This window comes from Camelina sativa, chromosome 4 (genome assembly GCF_030686135.1).
Source record: "Camelina sativa cultivar CO46 ecotype springtype chromosome 4, ASM3068613v1".
Lineage (NCBI taxonomy): Eukaryota > Viridiplantae > Streptophyta > Magnoliopsida > Brassicales > Brassicaceae > Camelina > Camelina sativa.
This window is the reverse complement of record NC_141883.1, coordinates 13,507,907-13,532,074: the sequence shown is the minus strand read 5'-3', so window position 1 is coordinate 13,532,074 and position 24,168 is coordinate 13,507,907. Positions and strand designations below refer to the sequence as shown.

Sequence of the window (24,168 nt, the reverse complement as noted above, 5' to 3'; positions counted from 1 at the left end):
ATCTCCCACATGTGACTAAACTCTGCAGATGGTGCAGCCTTCTCTTTGCCTTTGTTCCTTAATTTTTTCGTTGCCTTTATGCCCAGAGGCCTGCTCTCGTGCTCACCAACAACAGAACCTGTAGATCCTGCAGCATCATCAGCTTTTCTTTTGTTAGAGCTGGTTGTCTTTAGAGTGGGGTTCATAGCCTCCAGGTTTGCCCATTTCTGTTCATAGCGTAGCACACTCCAAACCAAACTTCTTCTTGTACAGCTTAGTATAGATTTGGTGAGCATTTTGTAAAATATCTAAATCGTTCATGCCACTAGCTTTCTCACCCTCTGCCTCTGCAAAAGCTCCACAGAACCTGCTCACTTCCTTACTGATTTTTTGCCATCTTTGTCTACAATGGTCAGGGCGCCGAGGCTCAGCACCACCACATACATGACTACTGGTTTCATAATAGTCTCCTATACGAATCCAAAAGGACCCTGCCTTTTGGCCATTCCCAACTATTGCATCCTTCGATGTGTTTAACTACCGCTTATTAGGACTAAGTCATCTTGTGTGGACCATATCCGTCTCTCCCTACGCTGTTCTGCTGTCTCTTCTGATTGACTAGGAGGTTGACTCGGCTGTGAACTAGTTTGTGAAATAAAAGCAGGGATTTGAGAGGAACCAATGTTTACATTGGGAGCAAATCTGTCATATGGGAAGTTAAGAAGGCTAAAGTAGGATTGAGACTGACTGTTAGGAGTATTGTTTGATTCCATAGCAATCAGAATTAAACAAGGAAGAAGCTTATTCGAAAGTTCTAGAGATTGGAAGAAAGAAGCAAATAAGATGGATGATAGAAGAGAAGTAAAAGATAAGAGAGATTGATTATTTGGGTCGGATGTAATATAGAGAAGTTAAGAAGATCATTAAATCAAAAGTTTGGTGTTGTTAGAGACTTTTAATTCTAAATAACCATTACCTACTTCAGTCAAATCAGAAGTAAATAAAGGTCATTGAGTGTTTTTTATATGTAAACCAAGACATTCATTACCTACTAAACTATTATTGTTAAACCATTCATATAATATATACAAGTTTTAGAAGTTTCAAAGCTTTCATAGACAACTCAGTTTCAAAAGTTTTAAAAGTTTCGAAAGTTTCAAATCGGTTTTTAAAGTTTTAAGACTACTGAAACCTAAATAGCAAAACTACAATCACAACTAATACGAGAACATGACAAGATGATAAAAGGTTAGATGCGGAGACATACAAAGCAAAACTAAGTGACACTAAATTCACAACAACTCAATTACAAGAAATAAACCTAATCAAACATCCGAGACCATCACAAAATAATTCTGAGAAACTCATTACATTACTACACTTAACAAGCCACAATCAAACAACACTTAACAAGCCACTACAATCAAATAAAATTTGTGAATATACACTTACACTACTACCTAAACCACAACACCACTCAAATCATCCGAGACCAACCTTGTGACTTACCTTTTACTTTTGAGTAATGCAGGTTTGTTGATGGATATCCGATTTAATTTGTCCTGGTTAACCTCACCTACAAGCCTCATAAACAAAGCAAAATCGATTTTTGTTCATCAGTGTAAGGCTAAAGCAAAATCGATTAAGGTTGATTTCAAATACAGGGCAAAATCGATTTGAAATCACTCATACAAATCGATTAAGGTTGATTTCAAATACAACACACGACACTCAAAATTCACTCATACAAATCCTATATTGATTAATCAAAACCTTATACTGACAGATGAGACGAAACCCTATAACATGATACTAAATCGAAACCTAATTCAGAGATTTCAAGACCCTAAATCGATGAAACATCGATGAAACAACGGAGATGAGATTATCTTGTCTATATCGCCGGAGATGAGATTTGCGAGACAGAGGAGACAGAGGAGACGAGGAGATCTCTTGAGTTTGGCGAGACAGAGGAGACAGAGGAAACGAGGAGATCACTTGACTTGCAATAGAGGAGACAGAGGCGAAATTGCCTCTCGATTTTGGTGTTTTAATGGCCGGAAAATACACCTTAATCGGAGAAGATGGTGCATATGCAAGCTATCGCCGTTTGGGAGAGAAACACGAAAACCCTAGCCACGATATCGAACAAAATGAAAAATGAAACGATCTCTCGGTTGCAAAAAAATTGTTTCCAATCATAGTACGCCACGTCACAGTAGAACAAGCCTAGAAACAGTTCTGAATTAAGATCCATCAACATGTTCTAAGGCCACTTTTACAATACTTTCATTTAAAAAAAGCCTTAGAACACAGCACAAGTCGATAAAGATGGCCTTAACTTCAACTTGTATACGTAGCAGCACTAGTGAATTCTAGGAACTAGGAACTGATCTAAATTATTAAATAACAAAATGATTTAATTTTCTTTCCTTTAATATATGTCTTGGGATTTTTTATGATGTAGGTAGGGTTCCAATCAAGCACCATCTAACTTCGTAGACTTTAAACTATTTTTCCCCCCTTTGTCGATGATTTGACCATTTGATCTCGTGCCATACCTTTAGGAAATGGCCAGCTAAGACAATCAGCATTGGTAGCAACTAGCAATTATGAGGGTTGCTCAAAATAATATATTTTAATCATTTTTAAAATATTATTATATATTTAAATAATAAATGTGAAAAAAAAATTGATTAATTATAAACTGTCATATATAAAAGGAAAGATTTTTAAGATGCTTTCTGAAAAAAGTTTCTCATTTTTTAATTTGATTTATTATTATTTTTAAATTTTTTATTGTGAGTACCTTTAAAAATAACTAAGACGATATGTTGCAAGTTTCCCATCTGACTAGATATAATCTATTGAGGTTTCAGATATTCTGTTCTCTATAGGTTCTGTCTTCTGTGTTATGTGATGAATCTTGTGAACTTTGACTATCTGAAGTCTAACATCCCCAATTGACACGGAGCCTTCAAAAATTGCTTTACATTTCCATGGTACAACTCATAATATTTAGTATACCGCAAATTTATAGCTCAATACTCTACTTGTGACACTACGTTACCTGAGTAATTTTGTCAAGTGAAGATTATGATAATTTCAGTTTTCATAGACCTACTTGAGTAATTCATAATCTCTCAAATATCATTTCCATATAATCAGTTTGAGAAAAGATGATTCCGTCAAAATTTATAGTGAACTTGATTCATAGGATGACATTTACTAATCCCATGTCTCTTATGTTAAACTTTCTACTAAAATATGTTATTAGTTTGCTAGATTTTTTTTTTTGCTTCCCCTATTGAACATGCCATCTGTGCGAACAAGCACAACAGTTGGAGAAGTTACGTTTAATTTTGATGTAGATATATTTAACACAATTTTTGATGCGAAAAACATTTGACATCATTAAATATTTACGCTAAGAGTTTTGTAGTGCTCACTCATAAAGTTAGTGGAATACTTCACCGAAATCTGAATACACGTTTCTATATCTAGGAAAATAAAAATATCTTCTTATTCGAAGTCTTCAAATTTATTTAACTTTAAACAAAGTTTGATAATATTTGGATAGAGATTAAATTATCCTCCATGTGAATACGAAGCTTACATTACCATGTGTACATTTAGATAGACTTAAGATCTCCAAATCAATCGGTGGGAGAATGAGAGATGTTCAAATTGATGCCATTGGGGAAAGAAACTAGTGGTGTACGAGTGACCTCGGTGTCTTGTGCCATCGAGAAATCGTAGTTGATGACAAGATGGTGAAGGAGGATTGCAATCTGAAGTCTTGCAAATTCTGCACCAGGGCACAATCTCAATCCACCTCCAAATACCATGAACGTCCTAGAACCATGAACCAGTTCTTTGCCCTGTTCCACGTTTTCATCAATTTATATTCTTTGTAAGATATTTTTGATTAGATATCGAAAATGCTTTAGAAAGACTAGAATTAGTATATACCTCCCATCTCCATGGATTAAACTCGTAAGGGTTCTCATATATCGCAGGATCATAATGAATCAGTGAACTTGCAACTACCACCATCCAACCCTTTGGAATCGTATATCCTGTGACAAATGTTTGCACCACAAAACTATTAATTTAGAGAATACGTTTGAAGAAGTGGCCACATTTTAATAGTAATACTTGCCTTGGATTTCAACATCTCTTAAAGCTTTTCTAAACAATACTGGAGTCACATTTGCCAGTCTAAGAGTCTCATTGATCACCTGCATTGCAACATATGCTTCGTCTTTAATCTTCCTCATATTATTATTGAAATTACTAAAAGATATCTAAAAGTTACCATATTGGTGAATGTCATGTTGTTTTTGTACTCTTCCCAGCTTAATCCAGATTTCTTATCAACTCTGTTTTGAAGGATAGCATCATGCTCTCTCTGCCATATTATAAGCATATAATGTCAAATCGATGCTTCTTTTGTCTTCTTTAGATAAGTGAAAACTTGTTAGCTTATATATCGATATAAATATTACCTTCAACTCTAAGAAAACTTTATGGTTATTGGTAACATATTTGACTGCCATGGAACCAACTGTAGATGTAGTATCTTTAGCGGCGACAGGAATAGCAAAGATGTTGTCCACAACGGCTCGGTCATCAAAGATGACATCTTTTCGCATCGTGTTGAGGATGTCTTCCTGCTTCTCTTCCGATTCTTTCCTTGATAAGAGAACATTCGCTATTACCTTCATCGCAGATTTGCGTGCCTAGATGCAATTGATAGAAACAATTTTTAGACTTTTAGTCCAACAGAATAAAATGTATTTTATTACAATTTTTTCAAACAAACTTATAGATAAATTAAAATATCTTATGTCAAAAACATTTGACACTCCATACAATATACAGTCCATGTGCAAAAAGTACAATGAATTAATTTAGATATTGGAAAACAACGGTATGGATAATTTATATCTAGAACACGATTGCAGCTAAGTAATGAACATTTTAATTTTTAAAGCATTTTTATTAGATCGGACGGCAAAAATCTACTCCTAAGAGCATGTAAGCGGTGTTCTATAAGGATTGCTCAAACAATTTTTTGGCCAAAAATAAAATAAAAAAATAAAAAATTGGGCCACTAAGCTGAAAAGTGAGAATCGTTGCTCTAAAGAGAAGCGAAAGCAACTGTAAAGAAATAGTACGCGACAAATTCTGATTGTGTATTAATTAAATATAAAACACAATTATTTTATTTTTCTTATTTTCTTCTTTCTTTTCACTAATATATTTCTGTTTCTTCTCTCGACAAAACGGTGAATTGCATACGCAATCTTGATAATGGTTCTCTAGTGGAATAGTGATTTTATTTACAATTGTTAGTAAATTACTTTGATTAGTTTAATATTAATTATATAACGGTGAATTGCATACGCAACCTTGATAATGGTTCTCTAGTGGAATAGTGATTTTGTTTACAATTGTTAGTAGATTACTTTGATTAGTTTAATATTAATTATATAATTAATTTAATTATAAGCAACTCATATGAGTTGCTTTAGTGCAGATGGTCTAATATATATCTAAATTTTAAAAATTAATAAAATATCAGAATTCTAATGTTATTAATTGTTAAAAGTTTTACTGTATAAAAGATATTCTTAAAAACAGAGACAAAGTACTTACCACAATAGCTTTGTAAAACGATTTCCAGGTAGAAAGACTAAAAGATGACTTATACCAGTCAAGATTGAAGGCCATGAAGATGTCCATTAGATTATCTTCAGCCTCTGATTTGAGGTCACTTATCAACTTGGGGGTCAAGTGCTTTATTATCAACTACAAAAGTAACATACAAAATTATTGTTAACAAATTTTAATTCATCAACAAAAAAGAGAAAAAGAAAAAGAAAAAAAACCTGATGTACATACGTTTGCAACTGTCTCCTTAATATCGAAGCTCCCCAAGCTAGCCTTTGACTTAAGATCTTCGCAGGTCGCTCGGTCCATGTCTCCAATCAACTTCCACTTCAAACCCTCGGTGCCAAGAAAGTTCAGAGTGATTTGTTTGACATGCTTGTGGGTCTTCCCATGATCGACTAATGACTTGTCTTTTCCAAAGACTTTGAAAAACCCGTCCGGAAGGCTAAACATGAAAGACTTGTTTTCTTGCCGTAAAATCTCGTACATCACATCATGGTCTGTCACTACCACGGTGTTGGATCCAAAAATGTTGGTCCGAAATAGTGTCCCGTACCTAAAACGTTCACCCAGTTACAAACATATATGCAAATACTCAATGGATCTTCTCGCTAAATGATAAGTTTGATCTTCTAACCTGGACATCCTCTTTTTGAGAAATGGTGAGGTCTCGTAGAATCCATGAGATTTAAAGAAGGCTATTGTCTCTCCGATGATTGGAAAACCCATTGATCCCGGAGGTAACTTGCCATTGCACTTGGGGTTTGACCATCGGTACCACCATCTGCTGATCACTACAACAACTAAAGCTGTAACACATATCGAAATGTTCCAAATGATGTTCATTTTACTGTGTCTTTCAAGTTTGAAGAGTCACAAGTTCCGATCTTCTCTATTATATTATATATATAGAGAAGAAAATAACTACAAGTTCAGCAGATTTACACATATATATATATATATATATTATATTGTCAAACATCACGTTGTATTGATTTATTTAATTATTAGATGTTGTTTGGCGTGTAACCTAAAATTACTTTTTATATTATACACTAATGGTAATTACTGTAAAAGTTAAATTACTGATGTTATTATATAATTTTTCTAATAAGAATTATTATCAACGATTAGAAATTTAATATGTGATGTCCTGAACCGTTGCTTAAATTTAAAGATTTACAGGTCTCTAATGGCATTTTTGTATTAAATTATTAAAATGCTTCCTATCAGTGTAGAGTTAAGTTAATAACGTCACCAGTTCAAAACTTCAAAACTTCCCTTAAATAATAATTAGATAATTACCCCATCTTCCTGCAGGAAATACGGTGATGTAAGCAAAAAAATATTTTTAAAATTGATTTGGTTATCTGAATCACGAAATTGAATTTATATTTTCGGTCAATTATTCAAAAACAACATCACGATTAAGTATATTTGAGTTTAAGCGATTTCAAGATGAGTGACTTTTGGAACGTGATTGTCAAAATTGTACGATTGAAGATAAAATATCGGAAAAGATCACATAGTAATTTGTACGAACGATAGAAAAAAATATTGAAAACTTTCCACACATAGCATACTGGCCATGGATAAAGGTAAGCTTACTGGCCTAAAAAAACGTGGGACCTATTAAGAAAGGTGGAGGTCGCAAGTGGTATCAGAACAAACTCAGACTAGTGTGGAGCCAAGAAGATTCACACTGATAGTAGGTTACGATCTTGGTGAGCAACAAGGACGTTACAATCTGCTAGTAGAGGTGAATAGTATCACCTAGATTTCAGGAAATATTGTGGTGAATGCAAAGAAGGTTTAAAATATTAATTTTGCCACTTATGTCACAAAAGTAAAATTATCTTTTCAGTCAAGCGTCTTAAGAGAAGTCCACAATTAAACGTGCTTGAGCTGGATCAACCATCTTAAGAGAGTCCACAATTAAACGTGTTTGAGCTGCAGCGATTTTAAAAGTGACTTTCTGAAAAATGATTGTTGGAACTGTGTGAATGAAAACAAAATAAGGGAAAATATGGCGTAATAAGTTATAGAGATCAGTAAATAAGTATTTAAGAAAGCATGCGGTCTTAGCCTCCTAGACGTTGCATAAAGACCATCGAATAAAAGTGGACGCACAAATCTAGAAAGGACGTGGAACCATTAAGAAAGCATATAATCGGTATTAGGGATACAATATCCCACTTTGGAAGTTGATTAGGATCTTCAGTAGTATATATAAGATATGGGCCTTTCCACTCATTGCCAACTGGTTTTGAGTTGGAAGCCCACAATCTAATATGGTATCAAAGCCCGGTCCGCAGATGCTCAACCCAATGCACAATCGGTCCGGCCCAAATATTTGGTCCGCTGATTCATGCCCGCACATACCGAGATTGATGCTTAGAAGAATCATCATCTCGAGGGGGCGTATTAGGGATACAATATCCCACATTGGAAGTTGAATAGGATCTTAAGTGGTATATATAAGATATGAACCTCTCTACTCATTGCCAATTTGTTTTGAATTAGAAACCCACAATTTAATAGTCGGGTCATCACAAGTAATATTAGAGTAAAATCTAGAAAAATGTGTAGTGAAAAGGACTCAGGCTTAGGGGTGACGAGTGCTGGTTGATGGTTGTTGGTTTAGATCTTTGGTGATTTTTTACTCATCCAACCAATTTAATTTATTGCTTTCGTGGCCAAATTTGAATATGGGATATATTTGCTACAGTCATATTTTCTTAATTGAATTCACCTTGTTTAGTTGACATTAAAAAAAAAAACAAAATCGAAGTTGTTATTATTTGTGATTTTATATCATTTTTTTTTTGTCAAACTTATACCCTTTTTCCTTCTTGCTATAAAATTTCATGGTCTTATCTTGATGAGTGTCTACAACCAACCACTATTAGATTTATATTAAATGTCAACCACTAGAATCAATTTCAAGAACTAAAAATAAGCGCACGAGGAAGTTTTGAAAAGAGGAAAACGATAAAAATCAATCCCAATTATTTGCCAAATAATTATCCATACTCAAACTTTAACATCTTCCCAAATAACAACGTAAACTGTATTAAAATTTAAATTTACAATCTAAACTATAAAAATGTTGTTAATTTCAACGTTTGTTCGAATAATGTTAAGTCAGAGTTTAACGGTATTGAGTCAGACGATCCGTAACATCCATATAGCATTGGGACTTACCAAAACTACGTCATTTTGTCATTTTTGAGTGTGTTGTGGCAATAAATGATCAAAAATGAAGTCTCACAACACACCCGAAAATGGACTTTAATACCCTATTTTTTTGTCAAACACTTTTTTTCTTGCCACAATACAAAAGGACTTAGTTTTAGTCAGTCTCGGTGCCACATGAACGCTAATAGTCATTTGACTCAGCACCGTTAAATTATAACTTAACACCGTTTGAGCAGATGTTGAAATTAACAATATTTAATATAGTTCAGATAACAAGTTTAAATTTTAATACAGTTCAAATTGTTATTTGCACGGTGTTGAAATTTTTGTATGAAAACGTGTTCGGTAAATAGTTGGGATTGATTTTAGTCGTTTTCCCTTTTTTAAAAAATACTCACTAATATATATATATATAGATATATATAAGCAAAGATAATTAAGAATTAGTTCTCAAATGAGATCTTTTAAGTATCTTTTGAGAGACTCTATACATACAAATTAATATTTAATTGGTTTAATTTTTTTTTATTTAAGTTTATATGCACTGTACATGTTCTTTCTGGATTTTTATTGGGACCATCGTTACTTTCGATCAGTTCAATTTCAACAGTTTGAAAATTTCAGAGGAAACATATTTTTAATTTCAAACGACATTCCATGTTTCAATATGTCGCTTGTATCCAATGTTTTATTTGCAGGTTATAATATTTTCGGTTTATTTGGATTGTATATTCCTGTTTTAGTTAAACTGAAATAAATGCACTCGCATAAGGACAAATTGTATTCATATATATATATATATATGTATATATATATTTATTATTTTATTCTCCTATGTAATAGTAATGATGAAAAAGAGATCCCACACCGAGAACCAAATTAACCAAAAAATTTCTTTCTTATTTTTCTACATATTAATCAAATATGTTTTAAAGGATCTTTAATATAGTCTGCTCAATAAAAATGTTATAAAATAAATAATTAAAAGACTTCCAAATTTTTTTTTCCATTAGAGAGTACATAACTAAAATTGTAAAAATAAATTATAGAAACAATTGAGAAATGATTATGTGGTATCCATAAAAGTACTCCTTAAATATAAAAATTCCAATTATTATATGTTCGCTATTGTTTGTGAAAAATAGCAACATTCACATAATAATAATTGTTAGTATTAGTTGATATTGCATCTCCATAATTGAAGTATTTAATAATAAAACTGTAAAAAGAAATTATAGAATCAATTGAGAAATAAAAAACCTGTCTTTCCATTGTAAAGGTGAATCTTCTTAAACCTCTTTTCTCTCTCAGGTGCTACTACCGAGGCTTCAAATATATCAATCTCCTCCAACGTCCGTGAAGCTTTTGCTCGTCGGCATCGGGATCTCGCTCCATCTACTTTCTTTGCTATTAAAGTTTCCTCTATTTTTTCTTTACTTTTTTCTCCGTTTTTCTTTTGGTTACATATCCCCCCCCCACAAACCTCAGATCCTGGCGAAATATTAATAGACAGAGTTAAAACGCGCAGGTGGTTTCCGGTAAACTCCCTCCTCTTTCCTCTGAACGCTTCAGCCGGTGTACCGGATCCACAATCAAATGACATGCGTACAATCAGATCTGGATGTGTATCCTCCCCCACTACAAGAAAACAGCCCATTCCCGACTACAGTAAGAGTCGTTAAGTAGTCGCTAATTTGCTGTTTACGACTCAGTTACGGCTAAAACGTGTAGTCGTAAATCCTTAGTCGGTAAAAGAATTAGTCGTAAAAATAGTCGTTATTTAACGACTACTGTACGACAAAATTCCGTAGTCGTAAACATAGTCGTAACAGAGTCGTAAATAATTACGACTACGATACGACAGAGTTACGATTAACCAGCAGTTATATAGGCAGTTGTAAAGGAGTCGTAGTGTAGTTGTAACATTTGAAGACTCGGTTACGACGGATTTACGACTAATCATGATATACAATAATTTTGCTTGTAGTCGTAACGTTGTCGTAACATGCTTATTGATTTACGACTATTTGGCTACTATTCTAAACAAATTAATAATGTAATTTTAATTTGTTTAGCGACTAATGTTTTGTGGAAAACAAATTTATAAATGTTTTAAATTGAAATTGGTACCTGTTTCTCAAAATATTATGAAACCAATATTGTAAATAGAACAAAAACAAGATTAAGACAATAAAGTCATATTAACCATGATTTATAATACAAACCAAAAGACCAAGTTTCTCACAAGACAAATATACAAACCAAAAGAGACAAATGCATACCAAGTATACATGTGTCTCAACAAAAGAGACAAGTTCAACAAAAGAGACAAGCTCAACAAAAGAGACAAGCTAATTAGTTTGGTCTATGAAATTGTAGGTGAGAAGTTAACCTTAAAAGCATCACTGTTTGAAGATGGAGAAGGAACCGGATTTGAAGGTGGAGCTGTTGCAGGAAGTGTGGTTGAGAGTGGCTCTGTGGTTGCTTCAGCTGATTGAGTCTTCATAAACTCTATAAAGGCAGGGTCAGTTTTGCGCAGGTACTTCTCGACTAAGGACAAATGCTCTAACTTGTCCTTCTGCTCAGCCACAGCTTGGAAATGTAGTGCTTCACGGGCAGCAAGCTCTGCATCACGAGCAGCAACCTCTGCATCACGACGAGAATTATAAGCAGCCTGCTCTTCGATTTGACGTTGAGTTTCCCTCATTTGCTCTTGCAATGACTGAAACATTGCATACTCTTGTTGTTGGTTTTCCTTGCCATTGAGAAGAGGTTGAAGAGTATGCTTAAGACTTCCAACTCCATACAGGTTTCCTCGTGAATCTTTCTGAGTAGACTACAAGAAAACAAAGAGAAAAACACTACATAAAGAGGCTGTAGAAATCGAAAGATAATTCAATGTGGGTTGTGAAAAGTGATATTTACCTGAATAAATATGTTTGTGTAATCATCTGCTGTGAGCTCTGGAGGCTGTGAAGTATGTTCCCCAAGGTCGGACAACTTCTGCTGCAAGTTCTTCTCATAATTGAGAGAGATTTGCTCCGCCTTCCGGTCAACATAAGTACCATCTGGCTTGGTATGTGTCTTAATAAAAACCTCACCAAGACTAACCGGTCTTCCCAATTCCCTTTCCTGCAATGTTACAAAAGAATCAAGGGTTATGACATCATTTAAAGCTCCAAAATTTATGGGTATATAAAAGTTACTAACCATTTCGGTATGGATTTGTTGATAAGACTTTGGCCCTGATAAGTTGACGTGAGGACCAAGACCACCACGATCAGACATACGAGCTTTAGAGTAGGTGAGACTCCTTTGTTGTGCTTCTTCAGTCTCCCAATAATCAACCATTGTTTGCCAAATAGTATCTCTGATCCATTTTGGTCGCTCTCCACTAGTCTTGGCATTGCAAACCATGTCTTTCATCCGGCGTTGGCAGATGAGCTCGAAAAACTGTTGAACTGTCCCAGTAATCAAAGGATCCCATGTGTGTGTTTTCTACATAGCAAAGACAATATAATGATGTTAGTGGAAACTCAACAAGTAAACCTATATGTGAAAAGGTTAAGAGAGAAGAAAACTGTACAGCAAACTCGATGAACCATCTCTGTTGTCTGTCCCGAGGCACACATGTCCAGCTGTAGTATGGACCATCAAATTTATTTGTAAAATTTTTAGTAATGCTCCTTACCAGTCGCGATTTTTCGTCACGAGTAAACCTGCAAACACAAAACAGCAAAAAAGATGTCAATGTTCTAAAACAGATAAGGACCAACACAAAACAGATGTCAAAACAGATTGAATACTTATACTTATGTATATATAGGACCAACGCAAAACAGAACCTATTAAGAACAATCAAAACAGACATATATATAGGTCCAACACAAAACAGATGTCAAAGATTGAGTACTTATACATATATATAGGCACAAAACAGAACCTATTAAGAACCATCAAAGATTGAGTACTTATACCAACAAATCAGTTATAGTTTGTTTGATTGAGTACTTATACCAACAAACCGGCTCAACACAAAACATAACCTATTAAGAACAATGTAAACAGACATCAATGTACTAAAACTAACCATCAAAGAGCATCACAGACAATCAAAACTAACCATCCTCAGACAAGCTCCGGATTAATGTTCTAAAACTAACCATCCTCAAACTAACCACCTCAAACAATCAAAACAGACAAGCTCATTAGAAGAATGTATTAATACCAGGTCGTCTTTGGCATCGGTGTGGGGGAGAGGACGGTGGTAAACTTCTCACGGTTTGGAACTCTAAGCAGGGCATTTAGAGTGACAATCGTGTCCTCCTGGAGCTCCGGATTTGAAGCCTCAGAGCCTTCATGGTAGTTGTTACCGTGAGATGATGGACGGCTCTGAGCTTGAGAGTTATCAACTGGAGACGGTGGAGCGTCTTGTAGTGGAGGATCAGCTGGAGACTGTCGCGGATTGTTTCGTACCTCCTCTGACGAAAGAGGCTGTTGAGTTTGACGTTGTTGGTTCACCGAGGTCTGGAAAAGAGTCTGTGGCGGTGGATAGTTGCGGATCTGTGGTGCTCCTGACGGTGAGGGTCTCGGGAAAACGTGGTCTTGCTCTTGGGGTGTTTGAGGATGGGGCAAATCTGCTGCCGGCGTAAAGTTGTATTGTGGCGGTAGAGGGTTTGGTCTTCTCGCTTCCTTGATGGGGGTCGACCCTTCGGTTCTTTGGAAGAAATTACGGTCCATCTTCCTCTTTCTTCCTCGCTAAACTGGAGCTTTGGTCGGAGCCTTAGTTGCAGACTTCGTTACAGATTGTGTTGGAGCCATCGTGAAGAAGAGAACCGGGAGACAGATGAGAAAGACAGACAGAGAAGAGAAAGCAAATCGGGATTCAGAAGAGAAATCGGGAAGAGGAGAGTTTCGAAGAGTTATCGAAGAGGAGAGTTTCGGAGTTATCGAAGAGAAGAGAAGAGTAAAGTTTCGGATTAGGGATTTTTGTTTTGGTTTTGGGGGAAAAATTAGGTTTTAGGTAAAGGGGAAAATCGAATTTTTTTTGGTTTTGGGGGAAATAATTTTGGTTTAGGGGGAAATTATTTTGGTTTCCCAGGTTTATTTGGGCTGAGATTAATTAATTCATATTTTTTTAATTTAGTCGCTAATTAGTCCCTAATTAGTCCCTAATTAGTCGCTAATTAGTCACAATAATTAAACTAAAAGTTTAATATTTAGAAACTAAATATTAGTCATAATTAAACTAAAAGTTTAATATTTTGAAACTAAAAATTCAATATTTTGAAACTAATTAGTCATAATTTACAATTTAATATAAACACATAATTATTTATTTTAATAGAAACATAATTATTAATAATATTTGATACAAGCATAATTATCCAAATTGATACAAATATTTTACACAAGCATAATTAGTTAGGAGGATCTTCGTCTTCATCTACTTCATCGTCTGAAGATGATAAATTACATTGAAATTCATCTTCTGGTTCTGCATCTTCGACATCATAATCAAGATTTATTGGTTCATTTATTTCTTCTAAATTATCGAAAACCAGATCTTCAATAGTTGTCACCAAGACAACATCATCATTTTCTGTTTGCAAAAGAGTCGGTTCTTTGTTCTCATATTCTCCTGCAATGTTTCCCCTCGGATTAACTTTTAAAACATTGAGCCATTCCTTCCTTGTGTATGGATAGGGAATATAGCAAACTTGATGCGCCTGGGAGGCTGTTTAGGAATATCAACACAAATATGAGTTACACATAAATATATTATCGACATTAAAAAATAATATACAAATATATATATATATATACGTACCTAGAATAAATGGTTCGGATTTATTATATTTTCTCGGTGATAGAACGTCTACAACGCCACCATTGCTCATTCGAGTGCCTCTACCCATAACAGGGTCATACCACTTACACTTAAAAAGTGTGATTCTCAAATTGACCATCCCCTCATACTCGAGTTCTATAATATCAGTTAAAGTCCCGTAGAAATCCGCTGCATCGGATGCATCAGTGTAATTTTCACCTTTAACACAGACTCCATAGTTACAAGTCTTTCGCCCAACACCATGATCACGTGTATGAAATAAGTAGCCTCTTGTAAAATATATTGGCCATGTTTTGACCTTGTTCAAAGGTCCAGTAAATGGATTTGGATTTGCTCTTGAACCCAGGTAGGAAATGGATTTGTGGCGTTCCAGTAAGAAATCTGCATTTTAGTCACAATATTATATTAGAATTATTTATAATATATAATAAAAATATTTTTAATAAGGATTATAGAAAGACATACATAATCTTTAACCCATAAATGATATTCGTCAGCTCTTTTGGTGGAGAGTTCTTTTTCCGAGAGTCCCGGATATTTTGCACCAATAAAATCCTCGAACATACTATATATACAAGACCAACACAAATATATGAGATTTTTTTTGTGTGGATTATATATATAATATTTATTTTACTTCATCGATATAAACTTAATTATACCTCTCAATTGGCTGAAAATAGTCACAATTTCGTAATACATATGCATGTGCGCATTGATAGTCTCTTTCAGACAGCCATACTTCATTCATTTCTCCACTTGGACGGCCGATGTGAGTAAATATAGGAGGTACTCCAGGGACATGATATTCATGGGCTTCACCTTGATCAAAACGTGTTAACCTGACCAAATGAGTAAAGTAAATGACTTTCAAATTAATGATAACAGTTTTATCTACCTTGATTGATTTTAGAATTTACCTTGATTTTGTTTGTATATTTGCGACGAAGTAGTGCTCTAAGAAATAAGCAATCTCGTCATTGATATAAGATTCAACAATTGATCCGGATGCATATCTTTTGTTCTTTGCTTTTCCTTTCAATTTTTTAAAAAACCTTTCAAAAGGATACATCCACCTATATTGGACAGGGCCTCCTAATTCAGCTTCGTAAGGGAGATGTATAGGCAGATGCTCCATCACGTCGAAAAATGATGGTGGAAAGATCTTTTCCAAATTGCATAGGATCTGAATTATGTTCTGTTTTAGAATTTGAATGCGACTTTTATGCAAATTTCTCGCACATAAGTCCCGGAAAAATGCTCCAAGCCCTACAATATACAATGCAAAATATTAGGGTTAATTACTTTGAAATTACTATTAAATGACTTAAAAAATATAGGTATATATATGAAATTAATCCCTGATAATGCAAGGTGGACTTTCCGGTCTAGGAGTTCTGCAAAGATAAATGGAAGTAGTCGTTCCATAAAAACATGGCAGTCATGACTTTTCATGCCTGAAAACTTTCCATTTTCCTTATCAACACAACTAGCTAGGTCTGATGAATAGCCATTAGGAAATCTCACCGAATGTTTGACACATTCTAGTAAACTTGTTCTCGCTTCTTTTGTCAAAGTGTAGGGTGGGAAAGGAGCTTTACCATCACTATCAATATGTAGTTGTAGCCGAGAACAAAATTTTTGTATATCCAATCTTGACATGATGTTGTCTTTTGATTTACCCTTCACACTCATAAGAGTATACATGATGTTATCCAAAACGTTCTTCTCTGTATGCATCACATCAATATTGTGTCGAAGATTGAGGTCCCTCCAGTAAGGCAGCTCCCATAAGATGCTTAACTTATGCCAGTTGTGTTGCTTCCCATAGCCAGCAGTCTTCTTTTCATGACCATTTCCACCAACGTCCTTGGTTTTTGGTGGTTTTACTTCAGCCAACCGCTCATAATAAACTTGCTCACCGGTCAACGACTGAGGTGGATACTCTCTCGAAGCATCTTTTCCCTTGAGGAAGTCTTTCTTATTCCTCCTTAATGGATGACCGTGAGGAAGAAATCTTCGATGACAATCAAACCAACACACCTTCCTTCCATTAGGGAGATAAAACGACTTTGTATCTTCCATGCAAACTGGACAAGACAATTTTCCATGGGTTGTCCATCCTGATAACATGCCATACGCCGGAAAGTCACTTATCGTCCACATTAGCGCTGCCTTTAGATTAAAATTTTCATTCAAGGAAATATCGTATGCATCGACTCCAGTAGACCACAACTCTTTTAACTCCTCAATCAAAGGTTGGAGGAAGATATCCAGACTAGCTCGCGGATGATTTGGCCCAGAATTCAAAATTGTAAGAAACAAGAACTCTTCGTTCATGCACATACCAAGGGGTAGATTGTATGGAGTTAAGATCACAGGCCACAATGAATGATTACGAGACACGCCAAACAGATTGAACCCATCAGTGCATAATCCAAGATAAACGTTACGGGGTTCTTCTGCAAATCGAGGATTTTGTTCTTGAAAATATTTCCACTCCGCCGCATCTTAAGGATGACACATTTCTCCCTCCTTAGATTTGTGCTCAGCATGCCATCTCATCGCCGCCGCAGTCTTGTGGCTCTGGTACATCCTCTTCAATCTATCAGCAATAGGTAGATACCACATACGACTGTATGGTACTTTGGTTCTACGTCGAGGATCCTTTGGCTTCCATATTTGGGCACCACAAAACAGACAAGTCTTTTCCTTTTCGTCATCTTTCCAGAATATCATACAATTGTTAATACAAACATCAATTGTATAATATGGGAGACCTAAATTGCGCATTAATTTTTCCGTCTCGTAATGTGAACCCGTTGCCTGGTTTCTTTCTAGTAAATACTCATTCAACATTTCGCACACCGAATCCACTAACTTTTCACTCATATTATATTCCGCCTTATTTTGCATGACTCGAGCAGCTAACGATAATTGTGAGTGACCTTCATGGCAACCATCATATAATGGATTTTTTGCGCCTTCTAACAAGTCGTAGAATTTCTTTGAATGATTACGTATTGGTTCTTCTACATTTTGAGAACTACCCTCATGATAGTTATCATCTAACCCCACATTATAACGAAATGCATCATTCACCATATCAACATATGGATTTTCTACTACATTACCCACATCTACATTATCTACTTCTTGATCACTACCAACATAACTTGTTCCTATATCCATATTGATTTCTTCCCCATGTTTATACCAAATATAATAATCAGGCATAAATCCATTGCTAAAAAGATGATTCCAAATTCTTTTTCCCGACATAAATTTATCGTTCTTACAACGACTACAAGGACAATGGAACATACCCCCATTATTCTGTGCTAGAGATTGACTATTTGCAAATGCCATGAATTGCTCCATCCTCGTTGTAAACTCCGCCGAAAAATTGTCCGTCACTTCATCGAACCTCTTATACATCCACTCTCGAGAATTACTATAATTGTAATTCCCAGACATTATACAAGAGTAATAGAATTTTTTTTTTTTTTTTGGAAGATTTTTTTTTTTAATTTTCGGAAATGTGTTTGTGTTTATTGAGTGAGAAGAGAAGAAATGGTGAGTGAAGAGAGAAGAAGTGGTGAAGCTGGTATATATAGGCAATTTTGGCGACTACCAAGCGACTATTAAAATTCAGTCGCATAATACAAGTACACCAACCCCCCCCCCCCCAAACGAAAAAAACGTGAATTATAATACCGATATTTTACGACTACGTTACGACCCACCAAAAGTGTCGCATAATAGTCGCTAAATAACGACTACTACGCGACAACCTGTACGACCCGCCGATATTGTCGTAATATAGTCGCCTAATTTGGTGACTTGTATGCGTCTACCTAGATAGTCGTAACTGAGGGACTATATAACGACAAGGTTACGACTGCATTTATAATTCTATATATTAGTCGTAACGTAGTCGTTAAATGGCGACTATTTTGACGACTACTGAATTTGGTCGCAATTTAGCGACTACTGTACGATCGTTTTTATTTAGTCATAAAATAGTCGTAACGGAGTAACCAAATAGTCGCTAAATTTAGCGACTGAATAATAGTCGTAAAATGTAGTCGGCTATGACATGTTTTCTTGTAGTGCCCTGAGAAAGCTTCCCCTGAGGCACCGAGGTTAGCAGGTGAGTCCTCCTTTGGATCAGCTGCTACTTTCTCACCCGGTGGAGACGTCGACGGCACACGGCACCTCCATTTTCAGGTCAAGCTCTCATCCTTACAATTTTGAAATGTCTTTGTGGATCCTTGTCCGAACCTTTCACCTTTCTTCTGGCTTGGTTTTGCTGGAACCTTGCTTATCGGAGATACGTATTATCCTGCGAATCTACCCACCTTCTCCGACCAGCCACCGCCGCCGTGCTATCAATACAACTAGGTCAACCAAAAAGAACAATGGGCTTCTTTTGGTGGGCCTTGACACTTTCATCGGCCCATTAACAGTTTAAACAGTAAAAGCCTCAGGGATAAAACCCAATTTTGACAAATCCGAGTATTTACAAAGGCATATCGTATCACTCTCTCCTTTTGATTGTAAGGGCAGAAGACACCTTCTACATCTCATCTCGTTAGTTCTGTTCGATGTCCGTGAATGCCATCTCCAATCCCTGATCCAAAGCAATCCATTGATGAGCACTCTCCATCTAAGCTCTAGGCTCTCGGGAACTTTGCTTCTGGCCTCTAATTACCTCTGTGGAGTGATGAAGAACGACATTATGACCATGCCTCCACGAAGCGCTGGTTACCGAATATTCCTCACTCCTCTGCCTCCATACCCCGTGATCTCTACATTTAATCATGTTCATTATATTTTTGTCCGGGAAAAAGTTCATACAATGGTGGCTCCAACCCTAAAGCTATTTCAATCCATGTATGCTACATTAAAGCTTATAGGTAATTCATCATTGTTGCTTTGGCGTCACTTGCTCCTCCTGAGAACCCTGGTAATAGTAACCTGTTTGACTCTGCCCTTTGAATCGTATCGCTTGAATGTCTATGGTGTTTGGGTCCAGAACTCAAGTTGTCCGAGCGTTATTTTCGGTTTTGATATTTCCAAGACCATTCTAAACCTATGGCAACTCCACTAGACATCCTTAAGCGATAGAGCATTCCAATCCTTGCTCAAAATTGTGTCAAGCTCCTACTCCGTGTAGACCTTCTCAAACCGGTGAGAAGCTCAGCCTTGACCCCTTCTCTAACGCCAACACGTCTTATGACAGTGGCTATCTCTCATCCATTGACTTGGTCATGGAAGAGTTTGTCGACAATTTTGATTTCACATGTACCAAGATCCTTCCCAGGTTCTGGCTCAAAGCTCTCAAAAACCTATTACCGACTATCTTTATCTCTGTTTTGTTTCATTATTGTGGCATTGGAGAATGCCCTTATTTCTTGTAGTATAATTTTTGTTTGTATGAACCTTATCTTTTGAATATTGAATGCAAGTGGTTTGATAAAAAAAAGAATTAATTGAGAAATGCTTATGTGGTATCCTATCCATAAAAACTAATATAAAACTGACAATTATTATATGTTCGCTATTCTTTAGTGAAAAAACAGCAACATTCCTATAATAATAATTGTTAATAGATTGACAAAAAAATAAAAATAATTGTTAATAGTAGTTGATATTGCATCTCCAATAATTGAAGTATTTGATCATCTTTTATTATTTATTGATACAAAAATCATTATTAAAATACACACTTGTTTCATTTTCGGTTAATTTAATTAGATCTAGCTTCGATCCAGCTTTTGATTCCATGTTGTCAGCCCTTCATTAACATATATCTTTTTCAACTCGATTCACAAACGCAAATCTTGCATCCATATACTGAAGTTATCTTCCAATACAGCTTCTAGCAAAATTAAGTGATGCATATTAAGTAAACACATATAGATCTTATGTTGAAGTCAATATAGCTTAAGAGAAGATCTTTCTCAAAAAAAAAAAAAAAAAAAAAAAAAAAAAAAAAAAATACTTAAGAGAAGATGAACAAGGCCTAGAAGCAAACAATTGTTGACTTTAAGCATTTCGATATCTCCGGTGATCCATTCCATGCAATCGGAATTTTTTTATTTATTTAGTTGTTATATATTAAAACATGTAAAAATAAATGTCACTTCTGAAGACCGACGTACTATTTCCCCCTTGGAACTATTATATTGTGCCAGTTTCCCATCGATCTTTGCATTCTCATTAGTTCTCCTTCGTACTTATATCTTCCGCCTATTTCCCCCCGAATCCATATTTTTCCGCCTATTTCTCCATCGAACTTAAACTTCTCCTCAAATTTCCCATCGTTTTGGTTATAACGGTTTACTGTTTTGATTAACCAACCACAAACCTTATTAACCAAATTAAACCCTATTAAACCGGATTACTAACCGATTACAATCCGATTATATAAGTAAACCTAACTTTAACCTAAAAATCAAAAAATCCCCAAATCAATTTTCCCCTTTTCTCTCTCGACGAACCCTAAGATTTTTTTGTGATTTCTTCTTCTCGATTCTTTTCTCTTGGCGCTTGCGATGGCGTTAATTCCCATTACGACTCTGCTTATTGGAGTAGATTTCGACGAAGAAGCTGCGGATCGAGATGAATTTCATATGGACAAGTTGGCAACAGATTTTACGGAGACGGAGGAATCGATTCGCCATAACGTGTACCCAGAAAGCGAGGATGAGGCTGAGGAACGTGTTCATAGTGATGCTGCGAGAAGGGGGTGTGGAATCGTTCGTGGTGATGGTTCGATGAACAAAGGGCAAAGCTTCTACAATGGAATCGCTTTTAAAGAGTGTGTTCTCGACTATTCACTGGCAAGGGGAAATGCATGTGGAAAGTGTATGCCGCATCTCTTCACAATGACTCGATGTGGAGGATTACACTCTACACGAACAAGCATATTTGTGTACCTAATGGAGAGTGTGAAATGTTTAAGGTCCCAGTCATAGCTAGGTTATTTCTTGATAAGATTAGAGAAGAACCAGAATATTACATGCCTTTGAAGATGGAGCAGACAATAATGGAAAAGTGGAAGATATCAGTTACTAGGGGTCAATGTCAAGCTGCTAGGAGAAAGGCTTTGGGATGGATAGAGCTTGAATATGACACTCAGTTTGAACGGCTCAGAGACTATGGAGCTGAGATATTGGAAGCAAATCAAGGTTCTGTTGTAGAGATTGATACGGTGAAGAACGATGCTGGACAGGATGTGTTTAAGCGATTCTATGTTTGCTTTGATGTTCTTAGAAGAACATGGAAAAAATCATGCAGACCACTGATAGGAGTTGATGGTTGTTTCTTGAAAGAAAAGATCAAGGGACAGTTGCTCATGATTTTGAGAGAGAGGGATTTCCTTTTCAATTTTGATTTTTAGGGTTCATAGTAGCAAATTTTGGGGTTATCGAGTTTAAAATAGAAGAAGAAGAAGTCGGGTCGGGTTAAATCTATTACCAGGATTCTAAATTGATTTTATACCGGTTTGACATGGATTTCTATCGGTTTAGACCCAAAACCGTGTAAACCCAGTTCGATGAGGAAATAGGCGGAGAAGTATGGATTCAGAGGGAAATAGGTGGAGATTATAAGTCCGAAGGAGAACTAGTAAAAAGGCAAAGATCGATGGGAAACTGGCACAATATGATAGTTCTGGAGGGAAATAGTACGTCGGTCCCACTTGTGATGGATAGCATTTTAAAGAAAGTTACATCTTAGATAAGAGATAACGTGGATTTGGGGAGGCAAAGTAAAGCAGCTCGGTGCTCTGCTCGAACCGTAACATCTCCTCTTGAGGCAGTGTCACCCATGCTTCAACTCCTTGTCCGTCCTTAGAGTCGATTAAGACAGTCACATTTTCTAGAATTGGAGAAACATTTCCAGGGAACCAAACCGGAAATCCCCACCCGAAACAAGTCTTATAAAGAGGAATCTTGCACCAGCTAGTTACAACGTGCATGTCATAAAGCTCGTAGCTAAACTTGGTATCCGCCATTGCACCAAGCAATTTCGAACCTACTGTCAAACCTGATGACCCTTCCTTATGTTGAATCAAATGGGATAACTCCTCGTTTCTTTTTTGCAGTTCCTTAACAATTTCTACACTCTCCATCTGGCCTTTTCCATTCAAGGTCAGGGTGGAGTACAAGGGGTTACCCATTAGGTTTTCCGACAAAAGGGTGGGTATCTTGGACCGCAAGTTATTCGCTTGGTACAGAACTTTCTCACGAATTGTGTCTGTCGATGCAGCCACAACACATTTCCATATAAGTGAAGTCAAACTCTGGACCCGCGTAGGTCGAGGCACGGCATCACTAGCGACTTTCTTCTTGAGCTCTTCGATCTTAGATGCTACAAACACAAACCTCTTCGTGACACTTTTTCTTTTACCTAGCTGATCCTCCCCTGCAATTTTAATGATCTCATTTGCTGGTGGGTAAAGCTTTGTGAAAACAAAGTCAGGATTGGCCACCGAGTCACTCTCTCCTCGAGCTGTGGCAGCCCAAAATTGGATGAAATACGAGAGAGCGGCTGCATCGCCGAGCTTATGGCAGATGCCGATTCCGATGGCCATGCCACCACACTTGAAGTAGGTTGCTTGCACAAGAAGTAATGGCCATGCCGAATTGGTCTCGGCGGCCTCTACAGGAAGCAACTTTTGGAGAGATTTCATATCTGGGTCTCTCAGAAAATTAGAGAGAGTGCAGTCAACGCGTGCGTCCACAAAGACAGCGCCTTCGTCGCTACTGTCGATGGTGAATCCATTGACTCTTCCAGCGAAAGGGTGGAATTTTGTCAAGGTCTCGGACAGGGAAGTTTTGAGAGTTTGGGAAGCTTGTTCTTGAGAGATCAAATCATCTTTGGTATAGAAAAGAAATGCAACGGCGTAAACCGGAGCTATTATCTGATCCATAAAAGAGAGTTGAAGAGTTCGAAGATCATTTGGAGTTGGAATTGATGGCTTTATGATCTCTCTACCAATGGTTTCAACCTTCACAGTATCCATGGTTGTTTCCTCTTTGGACGATGAGAACATTTTCTTATACAAACATCTGGTCAGTTTCTAAGTTTAAGGATTAAGTTTGAAAACAAAAAAAAAGGCCACTTGATTAAGTTTAGGTTAAATATAAATCATCTATACAGTAAAAAAAAAACGAAGTATATATACTGACTCACAAAACTTGAGAAATTATTAGAAATACCTTTTATAGATATTTTTTTTTAAGGTACTATTTTTTTAACCATTTTCATTTTTGCCCTATTTTATAAAATTACAATATGTTAAAATAATTTTTAGAATTTTTTTTAGGTTTGGATTCTCTATTTCATATTTACGATAGATTTTAGGATTTAGAATTTAGTCATTTTATTTATTATCAAAATAGATAACAAGATAAAGTATTTTTGTAAGAAAGTGTATTTTTGTAAAAATATAT

The 24,168-nt window shown here is 36.0% G+C and overlaps 3 protein-coding genes and 1 pseudogene across 3 annotated transcripts; all 4 read right to left on the bottom strand.

The window, feature by feature from the left end:
- Positions 1-3,478: 3,478 nt before the first annotated feature.
- On the bottom strand, positions 3,479-6,593 carry LOC104780144 (cytochrome P450 708A2-like). Its single transcript, XM_010504618.3, has 8 exons — positions 6,293-6,593; positions 5,887-6,211; positions 5,641-5,793; positions 4,488-4,721; positions 4,298-4,390; positions 4,142-4,220; positions 3,952-4,058; positions 3,479-3,860 (listed from the first exon to the last, which is right to left on the bottom strand). Exons 1-8 carry the CDS (start codon positions 6,499-6,501, stop codon positions 3,636-3,638), a joined length of 1,425 nt encoding a protein of 474 aa, XP_010502920.2. The 5' UTR covers positions 6,502-6,593; the 3' UTR covers positions 3,479-3,635.
- A 4,625-nt stretch (positions 6,594-11,218) lies between these two features.
- LOC147945714 (uncharacterized) lies at positions 11,219-13,593 on the bottom strand. The gene is made up of 6 exons (XM_087509336.1): positions 13,082-13,593; positions 12,440-12,572; positions 12,064-12,351; positions 11,779-11,985; positions 11,512-11,689; positions 11,219-11,478 (listed from the first exon to the last, which is right to left on the bottom strand). The coding sequence occupies exons 1-6, from the start codon at positions 13,591-13,593 to the stop codon at positions 11,219-11,221; spliced, it is 1,578 nt and encodes a 525-aa protein (XP_087365462.1).
- A 680-nt stretch (positions 13,594-14,273) lies between these two features.
- LOC147945713 (uncharacterized) lies at positions 14,274-17,497 on the bottom strand (annotated as a pseudogene).
- Positions 17,498-22,337: 4,840 nt separating this feature from the next.
- LOC104780145 (BAHD acyltransferase BIA1) lies at positions 22,338-23,863 on the bottom strand. Its single transcript, XM_087510152.1, has one exon. The coding sequence runs from the start codon at positions 23,766-23,768 to the stop codon at positions 22,440-22,442; it is 1,329 nt and encodes a 442-aa protein (XP_087366278.1). The 5' UTR covers positions 23,769-23,863; the 3' UTR covers positions 22,338-22,439.
- Between the last annotated feature and the right edge of the window lie 305 nt (positions 23,864-24,168).